Genomic DNA, 17955 nt, shown 5'->3' on the forward strand with positions numbered 1-17955 from the left:
CAGACAGAGGTCAAGGTCTCCTCTGAACCCTCTGAAGTTCGAAGGAATAAGTGATGATTGTTTTTTTGCTTTCCTTTGCAGACAAGCCAGTCTCAATGACGCAGCCGAGAAGTATTACGGACGGGCAGCCAGCATAAGACCCAACGTGAGTATATCAACCTTTAATCACCCTTTATTACTCAACATGGACACTGAATCACTGGCTGGGTGGCTCTCTGGCCAATCACTGGCTAGGTGGCTCTGTGGCCGGTGGCTCTTTGGCCAATCACTGGCTGGGTGGCTCTCTGGCCGGTGGCTCTTTGGCCAATCACTGGCTGGGTGGCTGTTTGGCCAATCACTGGTTGGGTGGCTCTCTGGCCAATCACTGGCTGGGTGGCTCTCTGGCCGGTGGCTCGTTGGCCAATCACTGGCTGGGTGGCTGTTTGGCCAATCACTGGTTGGGTGGCTCTCTGGCCAATCACTGGCTGGGTGGCACTCTGGCCAATCACTGTCTTGCCTGTTTCCTCATAATGGCCTTTATTGTCAAAAGAGTCATCGGAGTTTCGAGAAAGACATGGGTTAAGTTGTCCTGAGCTGTAAGGTTTGTGTGTGCAGCATCAATCAGGGACTTCAAAGGAGGGGCCAGGGCCATTTTAGGGTGGTCAGATTGAAAGGAATAATGATAATAACACTTAGTCACAGGACTTTGGTGTGTGGATAATGAATAGACCCAAATAGTTGAGTAGGCTATCGTTTGACAACACAGATTTGACTTTGTTTGAACTGCAGTGGGGGAAAGAATGTTTTGCTTCTGTGGTCTTAATGTTAGTTCCTGATTGAAAGAATTCACTTGTCAAGGAACAATCAAAGTGTGTCTGGATAGTGTCAACCGACATTGATGTTTGATTCAGCCAACGGAAATGTTTCCTGTAGATACAAACGTACAAAATACACAATTTACACGGTTTACCCACTATGTTTATGTAATGGTAGTGAGTAAAAACTTTGATTATTTGTTTGAATGCATTCAAATATATGTCTGGCTTCAATGGACTATCTTGTATTTATGAGTCTCAAACTCCCACCCTCTTAGAGCAGCACAATCCTCATTGTCATAGTTCAGCTAAATGCATTGATAGAGACCGTACACCAAAGAATGGGAAGGTAAAGTGTGAAACTCATTTCCATAACTCAGTGCTACTAATAGTATAGACCCCCAGACAGTCCCCGCTGTGAAGACACTGTGATTGTTGTATAGTAACACAGTTATTCTATTTATTTTATATTTTATTTAACCTTTATTTAACCAGGCATGTCAATTAAGAACTAATTCATATTCACAATGATGTTCTACCACAGCAAACTGGAAAAAGGAAAGAGCATAATGTAGTTGGTGTTGAAGCGATGCAAGCTATCCAACCTTACTGGTAAAAATTCTATCTATAATTACAATAGTTCTTGAAGTGTGAGAACCACAATAAGGTCAGAACATTGGCTGAGATCAGAGCAATATATTTAGAGAGTTAGGCCACATGTTAGAATATTTTTCTGATTCTATACATTCCGTTACATAGTATTGTTTAAATATTGTAATATCCCCATGTAATGTTAATGGGGAGCTAACATGGCTGCCATAGACTGTTGTAGTGTCATGTAAATGGGTCATCATGCAGAAACAACATTGGCCCAACTGTCTAAATAGGTTGTTATCAGTAAAACATCACAATAAGGTGCACAGTGTTTTGCCTGCTGGGGGGCTATCTAGCTAATAACAGATCAGGTCAATATGGCTAGTTAACAAGCTAACTTTCAGGGGATAAACTAGATGGCTATATCCAAATATTGTTTGATTTGCTTGCCATCTAGTGGTAATGACATTAGTCCGACTGACAACTTTACCAGGACGAGGACTTGCCGATGTCAAGCTCTTTACAAAAGCCTAATCTCTGATGAAGCAAGCTAAATGACACATAGATAGCTACATGCCAAATGGATAGGCTACCCTCACGTATCTGAAAATACATGATCAATTGATGTTTACTGATCATGAAAAGCAAGCAGTTACTTGCTGTATAACTCTGATGATAGAGCTAAATGTGGAATGCTCTTCAAGATATTATGATATTAAAACCAAATAGTCATAACATTTATTTAACAATCCCTTGAAAATAGTATGTAGTTGTCAATGGTTTTAGTCGAGCTGGGGGTTTCCTTGCCCCACAGCAGCCAAATTGAACGCTCTGCACCCGTATTGTGACATTCTATTGATAATGAGCTATACATGGCTCTGGCTATATTTTTGCCCTCGGAGCAGCAAGATGATTGGCTTTCCTATGTACTTGTCTATTTCAGGAACAGATCATCATTATAATATTTACATTTTAGTCTCTTGGCATCCACAAATATGTAAACATGCATTTGATGCATCCAAGTCCAAAAACAGAGGCTGTTTCAGCCCACTGCGGTCACATTGTTGGGATGCCTCCCTTGCCATTTGGCTTGCTTACAGTGGAGGCTAGGTAATGATTGAGGATGTTCATCCATCTTCCACAGTATTACCCTTTGTTCTCTCGGACAATGTTCCTGTCTATCTTCATTTGTGATTGCATGCTATGCTTCAACTCCTGTATAGCTTGATTGCTTGACTTAGCTTGACTTTCAAGCACTGGCAATTTCATAATATATTAAGTCCACTTGTCCGTTCACTTTACTTAGGACTGGACGATTGGCTTAACTCAAGGGCTTTGGTGCCTTCCTATGCTTTCTATTTACAGTGGTATAAAGTAGGTTTATGGCCAGTCATTGCTCCCTCCTCATCATACTCCCATGGCTTTAAGCAGCTGTTTCTTCTGAGGTCCGGCTAATATACTCTACATCTGGTGATGCTTCCATTACAACTACATGCCAGAGGAAAGGTTTGGAGGGTGTGGAGGGTCGCTGGGGCGGGGATCTTTTGAAGCTCGACTGGAGGACTAAAAGGAAAAGCAGGAAGAGAACGAAGAGCAGTAGAATCCCTACCCAGGAGTCCTTGCACACCATTATCTCTCATGTGTAAGTGTCTGAGGCTGAGGATGTAAAGGCCTAGCCTGTGATGGTATTTCATTGTGTTCAGTCCAAGGAGTCAGAGGTGTTCTCCTCCAGGGGTCTCAGCTTTTACTTCCCCTGATTCTTTCTTCCCAGACAGCTGGTTTCAATTAGTCTTCCTCAAGACAGTTTGATTAAATCAATCCCTAAAACACGTTTACACACTGTCGGTGCGACAGTGTGTAAACGTCGCACCGACGTTTCTCTCTCCCTCTCGCGCTCTCTCGTTCTTGCTCTCACTCTTTCATTCTCTCTCTCTGTCACACACATATGCACCACACACCCAAATATTATGGTAAAGTACAGAGTTGCAAATCAGACAACCAACTAGGCTTGGGCATTATACAGATTTTCATATCGTCATACCGGCCGTCACTCATCCCAGGATTCACGGTATTACCGGCATATCACACAAGGGGTCGCTAAAAACACAAGAAAAGCCCATCAGGCCTCTAATACTAGAATGCTAACCAAATTTGCACAAACTAATAGAGAAATCACACAGACGCTGTTAGCTAAATACTAATGAGCGAAAAAGAACAAAACCCATTGCAAAGACAGGCAAATCCAGCTCATAAAGTTATACAAGCATAGCTAGTAGCTACCGAATGTAATTTTCAGTGAGTGTAGACATTTACAAGCGAAAGTGAACGAGAGAAATTGTGCTAATGGACAAAGTTGTGATGCATGCTTTTCTGAAAGAAGAGCAGCATATGTACATGGAGTAGAGGGGAGAAGAACAGAGGAGAAAAAAATGCTAGTCAGAAGCACAGGGGAAAAATGGCAACTGTACAGATAACTCATCCAGAGCTCTTTGACTTCTGGCAGAAAGCCATTATAATATATCTGATGGCAAACATTGAATAGTGAATTGCATACAAGTGTAACTTCATCACCTTATGAGACTTGTCGATAGATATATCTTATTTACAATGACGGCCTACCCTGGCCAAACCCAGACGACGCTGGGCCAAATGTCCGCCGCCTTATGGGACTCCCAATCACAGCCAGCTGTGATACAACATGGATTCAAACCAGGGACTGTAGTGACGCCTCTTGCACCTAGATGCAGTGCCATAGGCCCTGCGCCACTCAAGAGCCCATCTATGTGCTTTCTTTTTAAAGGAGTTACATTTCGTTGTGGTCAGTTATGGTTATCATTTTCTGGGTTCTAGTTAAAAAGCTCCATCCTGCAAATTGGTTCCTAAAATCTTATCCTGCGCTTTGACCCATCAATTGCAGGGTCAAATACAGGGTAATTTATTACTTAAGCCAGTAAAAAAAGTACCATGACCGTTTAACCATGAAATCTGGCTTCTCATGTGATTTAAACATATAGAAATGTTTTTACTTCTTCTGCTAGAGGATATTGCTTTAGCTACAAAAGTATCAGTCCCGCAGTCTGTGGTTACCGAAGCACTTCTAAGATGAAATCACAAATTATTATTTTTTCTGGCAATTAAACGCTTTAACACATTGGAGAAAGCGGGAGTGGGAATTCCTGGTCAGGCCAGCCTTTACTTTGGCCCCGGCCACTGTAGCCAATGTGTTTTCTTACATCTGTTAAGGGATACGCGGGGCTCTCTAAGGGACAATGAGATTATTCCACAGGCAAGTTTGATTTATTTATCAATTTAATTCCCCCTATGAGAGAAGCGGCGATATTGGACATATTGTTCCCATCGAAATGCTCATGCATGGAGCATCACTCATCTAACCTTGACAATGGAAAAACAGAGATGATGAGTGTCTGAGACCAGAGCCCAGAGCAGAGCAAAACACAGCTGAACACGACTTCTACTGCAGGTAACACAGCTCAGATTACTGTGGACAAAGCAAGACAAATGGCCAGACAATGGGAGAGGGTCTGTGGTTTTATGTCCACAACTCCAGGACCTCATTCAGACTAGATGACCAAAAATGCCTTAAGTGTAGTTCACTGTCACCGTGACATAAGAAGTATTTTAGGTTGCATACCTTCAGACTAACGCTTCTAGGGCCAAGGGTTATGGGGCCAGACATATAGGTAACTGCCACAATAGAAGAAACATTTGAGTAATTGAGGGATTCTAAGTATTCAAAGCAGGTGCTTCCACACAGGTGTGGTTCCTGAGTTAATTAAGCATTCATTTTCCCATCAAATTGTATTAGTCACATGCGCCGAATACAGTGAAATGCTTACTTACAAGCCCCTAACCAACAATGCAGTTAAAAAAAATATGGATAAGAGTAAGAAATAAAAGTAAGAAGTAATTAAAGAGCAGCAGTAAAATAACAATAGCGAGACTATATACAGGGGGGTACCGGTGCAGTGTCAATGTGTGGGGGCACCGGTTAGTTGAGGTAATATGTATATGTACAGTGGTTCCTCCATTAATAGTTGCGAGCTTTAGCCACGGGACTTAGAGGTCATTTGTTGTTTAGTACGGTACCCTGTGTCACCTCTTATTGCTCCAGGCCAGCACAAGGGGGAGTTAGAGCACTGATTATGCCTTTGGGTCCTACTGTTTCTCTAACTGACAAAGAATGGGCGACAAACCTAAATAGAAACTGATAATTGTGCACGACTTCAGTATTACTTACTAAAATTGTTGTTACACTAAGGTTTTTATTATTTGATTTTGTTATGATTATTTTGCTCTTACTGTAGTACTGTAGGCCAATCCCGACCGGTCGCATTGTACACCGCCTGAGTGGCGCAACGGTCTAAGGCACTGCTTAGCAGTGCAAGCTGTGTTGCTACAGATGCTGGTTCAATACCTGTGCTGGCCTTCATGGGGAAACCCATGAGATGACTGTAGGTTTTTGGGTTTTGTCCCTCTAAAAACAGAAATAAATCATTCTAAATAACAAACTGGCTTTATTTACAAATTAGTAACAATATCTCACCCCATGTTCAAGAATGGCCTTTTTCTCACTTATTTTACGTTATTTGAAAATCTCCAAAATATTTAAGGAGCATTGCACTAATAATGGTGCTGACTAGGGAAACGTTCCCGATGTTCTGTTCTTAGTGCCAGTCTGCACGTTCAAACTAAAACAATGTTACTAATAATGGCATCTTTAAAAATAATGATAACAATACTCTTTCAAAATTCAGATATTTATTTAGTTATGGATCCATAACGAGTTACTATGGGAATAAATATCACTGAATTACAGAAATATCTTCCAATGCTCTATCTGTAATTATTGGCGGAGAGTCATGTCATATTTTTTGATATACTGTAGGCCTACCGTAGACGACCTGAGTCTCACAAGTGTTGAGTAATGTGCTGTTAAAAGTGGTGTAGCTCTTATTTATTTAAAGAGCATATTGAAGTTATAAGCAATAGCCTACAACTATTTTAGCACCATTTCGCGCTGCTCTGAGACAAGCATGGGGACTGGTCTTGATAAATCAATGAGATTTTAGAGAGCCTTTTTATGTCTCTATTTGGTTTGGTCAGGGTGTGATTTGGGGTGGGCATTCTATGTTTTGTTTTCTATGTTTCTTTATTTCTATGTTTTGGCCGGGTATGGTTCTCAATCAGGGACAGCTGTCTTTCGTTGTCTCTGATTGGGAACCATACTTACGTAGCCCTTTTTCCCTCCTTTCAGTGTGGGTAGTTAACTTTGTTTGTGGTACTAATGCCCTGTAAGCTTCACGATTGTTTCTTTCGTTTGTTGTTTTGTTGGCGACATTTTAAATAAAAAGGAAAATGTATGCTCACAACGCTGCAGTTTGGTCCACTTCTTTTGACGGCTATGACAGAACTACCCACCACCAAAGGACCAAGCAGTGTGGCCAGGAGGAGCAGGGATCCTGGGCCCGGGAGAAGAGAGAATGGATGACATCTTGGACATGGGAGGAGGTTATGGCAGCGGACAAGACCCTGCCATGGAAACAGGCTGAAGTAGCGAGGGAGGAACGACTTCGCTACCAGGAGCCACGGCAACGGAGCAGGCACGAGAGGCAGCCCACGAGGAGATTGGCTGAGTCAGGTTGGAGACCTGAGCCAACTCCCCGTGCTTACCGGAGGGAGTGTCGTACTGGTCAGGCACCATGTTATGCGGTGGAGCGCATGGTGTCTCCAGTGCGCGTTCATAGCCCGGTGCGCTACATTCCAGCTCCCCGCATTGGACGGGCTAGAGTGAGCATCCAGCCAGGACGGAAGGTGCCGGTTCAGCGCATCTGGCCTCCAGTGCGTCTCCACGGCCCAGGATATCCTGCGCCGGCTCTGCGCACTGTGTCTCCGGTGCGTCTGCACAGCCCAGTGCGTCCTGTGCCAGCGCCTCGCAGCTGCAGGGCGAAAATAACCATCCAGCCAGGACGGGTTGTGCATGCTCTACGCTCAAGACCTCCAGTGCGCCTCCACGGCCCAGTGTATCCTATGCCTGTCCCCAGAACCAGGCCTCCTGTATGTCTCCCCAGCCTGGTGAGCCCTGTGGCAGCTCCACGTACCAGACTGCCCATACATCTCCTCACTCCAGTGATGATCCATGGCAAGAAGCCACCAATGATGATCCATGGCAAGAAGCCACCAATGATGATCCATGGCAAGAAGCCTCCAGTGATGATCCATGGAAAGAAGCCTCCAGTGATGATCCATGGAAAGAAGCCTCCAGTGATGATCCATGGAAAGAAGCCTCCAGTGATGATCCATGGCACGAAGCCTCCAGTGATGATCCATGGCACAAAGCCTCCAGTGATGATCCATGGCAAGAAGCCTCCAGTGACGATCCATGGCACGGAGCCTCCAACGACGTTCTCCAGTCCGGAGCCTCCAGCGACGGCCTCCAGTCCGGAGCCTCCAGCGACGGCCTCCAGTCCGGAGCCTCCAGCGACGTTCCCCAGTCCGGAGCCTCCAGCGACGTTCCCCAGTCCGGAGCCTCCAGCGACGGTCCCCAGTCCGGAACCTCCAGCGACGGTCCCCAGTCCGGGGCCCGCAGCGAGGGTGCCCAGTCCGGGGCCCGCAGCGAGGGTGCCCAGTCCGGGGCCCGCAGCGAGGGTGCCCAGTCCGGGGCCCGCAGCTAGGGTCCCCAGTCCGGGGCCAGCTACGAGGGTCCCCAGTCCGGGGTCGGCGACGAGGGTCCCCGCACCAGAGGTGCCACCAAAGTGGGGTGAGCCAGAGGTGGAGCGGGGTCTGCGTCCCGCACCTGAGCAGCCACCGCGGATAGATGCCCACCCAGGCCCTCCCCTATAGGTTCACGTTTTGCGGCCGGAGTCCGCACCTTTGGGGGGGGGGGGGGGTACTGTCACGCCCTGACCTTAGAGATCCTTTTTATGTCTCTATTTGGGTTGGTCAGGGTGTGATTTGGGGTGGGCATTCTATGTTTTGTTTTCTATGTTTCTTTATTTCTATGTTTTGGCCGGGTATGGTTCTCAATCAGGGACAGCTGTCTATCGTTGTCTCTGATTGGGAACCATACTTAGGTAGCCATTTTTCCCTCCTTTCAGTGTGGGTAGTTAACTGTGTTTGTGGCACTAATGCCCTGTAAGCTTCACGGTTGTTTCTTTCGTTTGTTGTTTTGTTGGCGACATTTTAAATCAAAAGGAAAATGTACGCTCACCACACTGCACCTTGGTCTTCTTCCAGCATCGGCCATGACAATGTAAAAGCTTATGCTGTACAGTACTGTATTTCTTCATCAGCATCTTTATGCTTTCATTAATAAAATAATGATAAAAATACTCAAAATGCAGATGTTGATTTAGTTATGGATCCATTACAAATTACTATGGGAATAAATATCACTGAAATACAGAAATATTGGAACAAAGTTGTCTAATGAAGGCAAACAAATTGTTGCTTACTGGTAAATACTCGTTCAAACACACATGGTCACGTTGTACAGCCTCATTAAGGCTATTAGCAGGGCTATATTTCGCTCACTGTCTTTTTAAAAAAACGAAATAATCTCAAATATCGTTATATATTGCCTTCCCGCTGTGGACGTCTATTTCAGAACCGTTTCGCGCTGCTCTGAGACAAGGATGGAGAAATTATTAATATTCCATGATATTTTTAAAATATATTTGTTGACGGAATATAAGCAAGTGATCTCTGCTAAATAATAAAATTAGATTTCTCCAGAAATAAATAATTCTAAGTAACAAATTGGCTTTATTTACAAAATAGTGAGAATGTCTCACCACATGTTCAAGAATTGCCTTTTTCTCTAGGTTAATGGGAAACGAAATCTCCAAAATATCGTTACTTTTTAAACAAAGTGATTATTATTAATATTAATTAATTTATAATTCTCCGCCCAGGTATGACGTAAAGGTAACGTAAGGGTAATGGCGGACTGAAGGGATTTATGTAGAGCACCTCAAGATAAAACATAATATTCGAAATATCTGCTAAATTAGACTAAAATATTAGCACTACTTAATCTGGTGAGTGATAACCTTCAATCTGGACAATAACACAAAACAAATCCTAAAACTAGAGACATTTATCGACAAATATTACGAAAACAGGCAACAACCAAACATGACGGAGAGTAAGACAGGGGAACCGATTACAAAACGAAAACGTGACTCTTCTACAGACACTGATGATTTAATATTCTCACCACCGGGAATGGTAAAGGTCGAAACCGATCTGTTAAAATCAATAAATGACAAACTGGGTATACTTGAATTAGTTAGTAAGGATATAAAAGAGTTGAAGGCAAGCCTAGAGATGAGTGATGAAAAAGCTGCGACATTGGAGAAGCAAACACACGCGCTAAAAGGGACAGTCAATAAGATTGAAACCGAAATGAATGGAATTAAAAAGGAGAACACCGTTCTGAAGGAAACCTTACTGGACATACAAACTAGATCCATGAGAGAGAATTTGGTACTTACAGGTATCCAAGAAAAAGAAGGAGAAGTTCCTGAATCTATAGTTAGAGAGTTCCTCCTTACAGCGCTTCAGATTCCACGCGAAGTTATCGACAAAATCCAACTTGAACGCGTTCACCGCTTCGGACAGAGAGGGCAGAGGTACGAACGCCCAATCGTTGCCAAATTTGCTTCATTTAAAGATAAAATAATGGTTAAAAGCCTGGGTAAAAGACTTGCTGGGACCAAAATTGGCATGAATGATCAGTTTCCGAAGGAAATTGCAGAACGGCGCAAAGTTCTGTATCCAATTTTCAAAGAAAATAGATTAAAAGCGAAACGAGTAGCTCTCGTCGTTGATAAACTATGTATTGATAACCAGTTGTTCAGAGACACAAAGACTACTCCATGGTTATTTTAAAAATTACAAAGTTCTCATAGACGAGGGAAATAAACACAATTCAAGCCCGGTTACTGATTGTAACAATACAATAAAAAATATAGCTTTTCTATAAATCTTCACATATAACTAATTGAACACACAAGCACTAATTCAACATAGTGAAGATAAAAACTAAGTAAACAGAAGGCACAGTATGTGTGGATGGTATGGTTTGTGTTTATTTTTTATTTTATTTGTTATGTTTGGAAAGTTGAGTGAGTGAGTACTGAAATGGTTGCATATCCCAGAGCCAATGTATTGCTGTGAGCCGGGTATGAGAGGGCTTTCAATGTTGTTCAGATGATGGATATACTTTTATAATGAATTATACGTCTTATTTATTTATTGTCCTACCATGGAGAACTACATTTTTTATTTATTTTTTTATAAATTATATCTAATTATTTATTATCCTATTTTAATGGTACGGTCCATGGCACTATACCCTAGACACCCACCTGAATGACCCAGATACTAAGGAGAAGTCCCTAACTGTTTTATGTGCCCGCTGTAAGCGGTCTGTATGCAGCTAAAATGAGGTCAGAGACCAAGAGCAGCACTGCCCCCTCAAGATTCTGAGCCTGCTTGGCAGGGTTGGTCCTGCAAAGCCAAAGCCCCATAAAGGGAGAGCATAATATACAAGGAAATTCTCAAAGCTGCTAATGAGAACCTTGACGACCTTGTACCTAGCCGGTGGGGATTCCGGTGGGGTGCCCCCACCCAGGCAGTGGCAGTGCTGGCAACACTAGCTGCAGTAACCCATGGGGAGGGGGTCACACTCGGACATTCAGAGAGGAGGTATATTATTGTGGCCCTGGCGGCACAAAATCAAAGTCGGACTGCATGGAGATGCGTGGGGACATGGTCATGACGGGTGGCCGTATTGTGGGTGTTTCAGGAATAAGGTGTACATTTGACCTCCATTATCTAGGATATGACAATGGTAAATAAATCTCTCAATTTTTGCTAATTTTTTGTGCGGTCTTGCAGGCCTTCTCATGCAGCTGCAACTGCAAGTGCATTTGTAAATCATGACCCATCTTGAGTTGGGCTCTGGGATGGTGCAATTGTTGAGAAAGTGAGCTTATGGTTGTGTGGGGGTAAGGGCTGAGTGTGTGTGGGTGTATGTGTGTATCCCACAACTGTTGCGAAGGAAGAAGTAAAAGATGTTAGGGACAATAGAGGATGATCCACAGATATATATAATACAAATCGAGGTGAGGGCAATGGAAATGCATATGGTAATTGATCTTCTTCAATTCGGTAAATGGCACTGTATGCTCTTTTCAAAGAATGGATCCCAGTCGGTTCAGGGCTATGGGATACAGGGGGTCGAGGGTGGTCTGCCGGGCATTGGGATGACAAGCCATCTCGAGATGAGGCCTTTTGGCGGGTGGAATAGTAGGGACCAATTGGAGGTTTACTTAGTAGAAATGCAAATATCATGGTACAACTATATAGACACTCAATCATTATGTTACTTTTTAATAGTACGTTTACAAAAATATATTCTGATTAAAAGAATGAAAGGTGTGTCTCATTATGGTAAGTGGTGAAATAAGTATAGCCAGTTACAATTGTAATGGCTTAGCAGATAATAAGAAAAGACGATCAGTATTTACCTGGCTAAAAGAGAAGGATTATAATATCTATTGTTTACAGGAAACCCATTCAACAGTTTTAGATGAAGTTTTGTGGAAAAAGAACTGGGGGGGCAAAATATATTTCTCCCATGGGCAAATAAATTCAAAAGGGGTGATGGTTTTAATTAACAATAATTTTGATCCAAATGTGCAAATTGTCCAAACAGATCCTCAAGGTAGATGGATTATTTTAAATATGTTATTGGACAATAAACAAATATGGCTTGTTAACCTATACGGTCCGAATAATGATGATCCAAGCTTCTTTGAAAATATATATAAGAATTTATCAACTCTACAAGCAACACTAGACTCTATTATTATAGTGGGAGATTTTAATACGGTCTTAAATACCTCTATAGACCGGAAAGGAAATCACACTACAAACTATCACCCTCAGGCACTTAAGGAAATCATGAATGTCATGGATATATTGGAATTAGTGGATATATGGAGACTTAAATACCCTGATTTAGTGAGATATACATGGCGGAGGCTGAATCAAGCTAGTCGTCTTGACTACTTTCTTATACCATTCTCTCTGGCACCAAAAGTTAAAAAAGTGTTGATAGGGGACAGAATGCGGTCGGATCATCACATAATTGGCATATATATTTCTCTTACAGAATTTCCACGTGGGCGAGGATATTGGAAATTTAATCAAAGTCTACTAGATGATAAATTGTTTAGAACTAGGACAGAAGATTTTATAACTGACTTTTTCAGACATAACATAGGTACAGCAGATCCCCTTATTGTATGGGACACTTTTAAGTGTGCCTTTAGAGGCCATGCAATTCAGTACTCATCTATAAAACAAAGGGAATTTAGATCAAAAGAGTCCATATTAACAAAGGAAATTGAAGGACTAACAGTACAGTTAGATAGCAATAAAAACGGTACCATAGAGGCACAGAATAAGTTAGAGGAAAAACAAAAAGAAATGGAGGAACTTATTCAAGAAAGATCCAGTGTAATATATTATAAAAATAAAGCGAACTGGATGGAATATGGGGAAAAATGCACCAAATTCTTTTTCAATCTTCAATATAGAAATGCTACCAAAAAAAATGTATTAAAACTTGTTACAAATGATGGAGTCACGCATGATTCACCAAATGATATTTTGAAAGAGGAAGTAAAGTACTTTAAGAATATGTTTTCGTTTCAGGCTCCTCCATCTCCACTAACTGAAACTAATTGTATGGATTTTTATCCTATTAATAATGTAAAATTAACATCTGTACAGAAAGACTCATGTGAAGGCCAAATTACAGAGGAGGAACTGCTTGATGCAATTGGGGCCTTTAAGGATGGGAAAACTCCAGGGCTGGATGGCATACCAGTGGAAGTATACAAAACTTTTTTTGATATACTCAAAGGACCATTATTAGCTTGTTTTAACCACTCCTATATAAATGGTAGATTATCAGACACGCAACAAGAAGGTCTGATATCGTTATTACTGAAACAGGACCCAAGTGGTATATATAAAGATCCAGTCCAATTAAAAAATTGGAGACCTCTTACACTTCAGTGTTGTGATGCAAAAATCCTAGCAAAATGCTTGGCGCATAGAATAAAAAAAGTTTTGTCATATTATTCATCCTAATCAGACAGGTTTTTTACATGGACGATACATTGGAGATAATATAAGGCAAGTACTGGAAACAATAGAACACTATGAAATATCGGGGACACCAGGTCTGGTTTTCATAGCTGATTTTGAAAAGGCTTTTGATAAAGTACGACTGGAGTTTATATATAAATGCCTAGAATATTTCAATTTTGGGGAATCTCTTATAAAATGGGTTAAAATTATGTATAGTAACCCTAGGTGTAAAATAGTAAATAATGGCTACATCTCAGAAAGTTTTAAACTATCTAGAGGAGTAAAACAAGGTTGTCCACTATCGGCATATCTATTTATTATTGCCATCGAAATGTTAGCTGTTAAAATTAGATCAAACATTAATATTAATGGATTAGAAATCCGTGGCTTAAAAACTAAGGTGTCATTGTACGCTGATGATTCATGTTTTCTTTTAAAACCACAACTAGAGTCTCTCCACGGCCTCATAGAGGATCTAGATACCTTTGCTATCCTCTCTGGATTAAAACCAAATTATGATAAATGTACCATATTACGTATTGGATCACTAAAAAATACACATTTTATATTGCCATGTAGTTTACCAATTAAATGGTCTGACGGAGATGTGGACATACTCGGTATAAAAATCCCAAAAGAAAGAAATGATCTCACTCCAATAAATTTTTATAGAAAGTTAGCAAAAATAGATAAGATCTTGTTACCATGGAAAGGAAAATACTTGTCTATTTGTGGAAAAATCACCCTGATTAACTCTTTAGTCATATCACAGTTTACCTATTTGCTTATGGTTTTGCCTACACCTAGTGACCTGCTTTTTAAATTATATGAACAAAAAATATTCCATTTTATTTGGAACGGCAAGCCAGATAAAATTAAAAGGGCCTATTTATATAACGAATATGAATTCGGAGGGCAGAAATTATTAAATATTAAAGCATTAGACCTCTCACTAAAGGCATCAGTCATACAAAAGTTATACTTAAATCCAAACTGGTTCTCTAGTAAATTGGTACGAATGTCTCATCCTATGTTCAAGAAGGGCCTTTTTCCCTTTATTCAGATTACACCTGCTCACTTTCGGTTGTTTGAAAAGGAAATAATCTCCAAAATATCCTTATTTTTTAAACAAGCCTTAGAAAGTTGGTTGCAATTTCAGTTTAATCCACCTGAAAGGACGGAACAAATAGTACAACAAATATTGTGGTTAAATTCAAATATAGTAATTGATAAAAAAACTGTATTTATCGAAGAAATGTTTAAAAAAGGTATAATTTTTGTGAATGATATCATAAATAGGACTGGTGGAGTTATGTCACACATGCAGCTAACACAGACATATGGAAATGTCTGCTCTACCCAAAATTACAACCAATTAATTGCAGCATTACCACAAAAATGGAAGAGGCAAGTAGAAGGGGAAAAAAGTAAGGAACTTGTATGTCGGCCCTGTATTAAAGAACATAAATGGTTAAAGAAAAGTGTGATAAATAAAAACATATACCAATTTCATTTAAGGACCAAAAAACTGACAGCTGTGCCATATAAATTGCAAAATAGTTGGGAAGAGATTTTCGATGTACCCATTCCATGGCACATGGTTTATGAATTGATACGCAAAACAACGCCGGATTCAAAACTTCGAATTTTTCAATTTAAATTACTGTACAAAATTCTTGCAACTAATAGAATGTTATATATATGGGGTATACAATCTTCCCAGCTCTGCAGATTCTGTTGTGAGGAGGCAGAGTCATTAGATCATTTATTTTGGTATTGTCCATATGTAGCTCGTTTTTGGTCACAGGTCCAGGAATGGCTGAAGAATTGCAACATTTGCCTAGAACTAACGCTACAGATAGCAATACTGGGGGATTTGAAAAGCCATAGTCAATCAATCAATAATATAATAATTATTTTAGCAAAAATGTTTATTTTTAATTTACAATCTGTAGAAGCTATGAGAATAGGAAGGTTCAAATCTTTTGTGAAGCATCACAGCACAGTTGAAAAATATATGGCAAATAAAAATCCGAAATGGATGATGTTGGAAGATAGATGGGAAGGGTTGAGTGGAACTGAAGGGTGGGACTAATAACAAGATAAACAATGTAGGGCATACGGGATCTGTGAAATGTGTATAGGTGCGGAGCTTTTGTGAAATAGCACAGTTACAAGTGGAAATAAAATTGGATGGACAACAGAAATAGAGGAAGGACTAAGAACAAACAAGAGAGAACTATTATAAAGTAGTCTGTGTCTGTAAAATAGGTATAAGATGTATAAATTGAAGGTAAAAGCAGAAGTGTTTATTAGTTTACTCCAATTGGGGGAGCGGTGGTAGGGTTGCGGGGAATAATAATAAAGGTATATTCTTTAAAAAAGTATGTATGTCTATATAGGTATGTGTATGTATATATGTATATATGTATGCATGCGTGTATGGATATATATATTTACCCAAAAAAATATGGGGGATTGGAAATGATGCAGACAATTACATTGGAAGCAACATTCTTTCCGCAATATTAAGCTGATCCACCCCAAAAAAAAAAAAAAAATATATATATATTAATTAATTTAGAATTATATAGAAGCCCCTTAGATATTCTCACAGATCCTAACGGAAAATGTCCCTTAGATATTAATTTAGAGTCCTCCAATCCTATAAATGTATTTATTGTCACGTCATTTAAAAAAATATTTGTATATATACTGTAGGCCTACCATAGGCAAAATGAGTATTGGTTACACTACAATTAGGGTGTGAAAATGTTATGCCCCTGAGATATTAATTTCGAATCCTCCAATCCTCTTATGCTGTAGCCTTCTCCCGACTGTCACGTTGTACAGCGCAATATTTTCCATTCCATCCTAACGTAAACCCTGAGAGTTTTGTTTTTCGTTGTTCTCAGAATAGAAATACCATAATATTAATCAAAATAACTAAGCCAAATTTCTTAATCAATCCCATGTACTATGCTATTACAAAAAATGTTTTAAATTCTCGTGTAATGCCAATATGGGAGAATATCAAATGCTTCTCAAAGATGCCCTCTGGTGGTCAAACTAGCACTAACTTCCATTAACGTAAAAATGGCTGACAATGAAATAATGTGCCATAGAATGCTGCAGCAGCCCGCAAGATGTGCTGCAGTATGACATAACTTTTAAAGGAGGACCCACTGTAGGTAGAGTTATTAAAGTGACTATGCATAGATGATAACAGCAGAGAGTAGCAGCGGTGTAAATGTGATGTACTGGGGGGCATTGCAAATAGTCTGGGTGGTCTTTTGATTAGGTGTTCAGGAGTCTTATAGCTTGGGGGTAGAAGCTGTTTAGAAGGCTCTTGGACCTAGACTTGGCGCTTGCCATGCGGTAGCAGAGAGAACAGTCTATGACTATGGTGGCTGGATTCTTTGACAATTTTTAGGGCCTTCCTCTGACACCGCCTTGTATAGAGGTCCTGGATGGCAGGAAGCTTAGCCCCAGTGATGTACTGGGCCGTTCGCAATACCCTCTGTAGTGCCTTGCGGACGGAGGCTGAGCAGTTGCCATACCAGGCAGTGATGCAACCAGTCAGGATGCTCTCGATGGTGCAGCTTTAGAACCTTTTGAGGATCTGAGGACCCATACCAAATCTTTTCAGTCTCCTGATGGGAAATAGGTTTTGTCGTGCCCTCTTCACGACTGTCTTGGGGTGCTTGGTCCATGTTAGTTTGTTGGTGATGTGGACACCAAGGAACTTGAAGCTCTCAACCTGCTCCACTGCAGCCCCATCGATGAGAATGGGGGCATGCTCGGTCCACTTTTTCCTGTAGTCCACAATCATCTCCTTTGTCTTGATCATGTTGAGGGAGAGGTTGTTGTCCTGGCACCACACGGCCAGGTCTCTGACCTCCTCCCTATAGGCTGTCTCGTCGTTGTCGGTGATCAGGCCTACCACTGTTGTGTCATCGGCAAACTTAATGATAGTGTCGGAGTCGTGCCTGGCCGTGGAGCCTTGAGTGAACAGGGAGTACAGGAGGGGACTGAGCACGCACCCCTGAGGGGCCCCTGTGTTGAGGATCAGCATGGCGAATGTGTTGTTACCTGCCCTTACCACCCGGGGGCGGCCTGTCAGGAAGTCCAGGATCCAGTTGCAGAGGGAGGTGTTTAGTCCCAGGGTCCTTAGCTTATTGATTAGCTTTGAGGGCAGTATGGTGTTGAAGGCTGAGCTGTAGTCAATGAATTGCATTCTCACTTAGGTGTTCCTTTTATCCAGGTGGGAGCGGGCAGTGTGGAGTGCAATAGAGATGCATCCTCTGTGGATCTTTTGGGGCGATATGCAAATTTGAGTGCGTCTAGGGTTTCTGGGATAATGGTGTTGATGTGAGCCATG

The 17955-nt window shown here is 41.3% G+C and overlaps 1 protein-coding gene across 1 annotated transcript in view; it reads left to right on the forward strand.

Moving 5' to 3' along the window:
• Positions 1-17955, forward strand: part of LOC120065933 (protein O-mannosyl-transferase TMTC2-like) — a 138149-nt gene that overhangs the window by 109563 nt on the left and 10631 nt on the right. Inside the window, exon 11 of the mRNA XM_039016975.1 lies at positions 82-145. Within this exon, the coding sequence (XP_038872903.1) occupies positions 82-145 (64 nt within the window). The remainder of the gene's footprint in view (positions 1-81; positions 146-17955) is intronic.

The sequence above is a fragment of the Salvelinus namaycush genome, chromosome 21 (assembly GCF_016432855.1).
Source record: "Salvelinus namaycush isolate Seneca chromosome 21, SaNama_1.0, whole genome shotgun sequence".
Taxonomy (NCBI): Eukaryota; Metazoa; Chordata; class Actinopteri; order Salmoniformes; family Salmonidae; genus Salvelinus; species Salvelinus namaycush.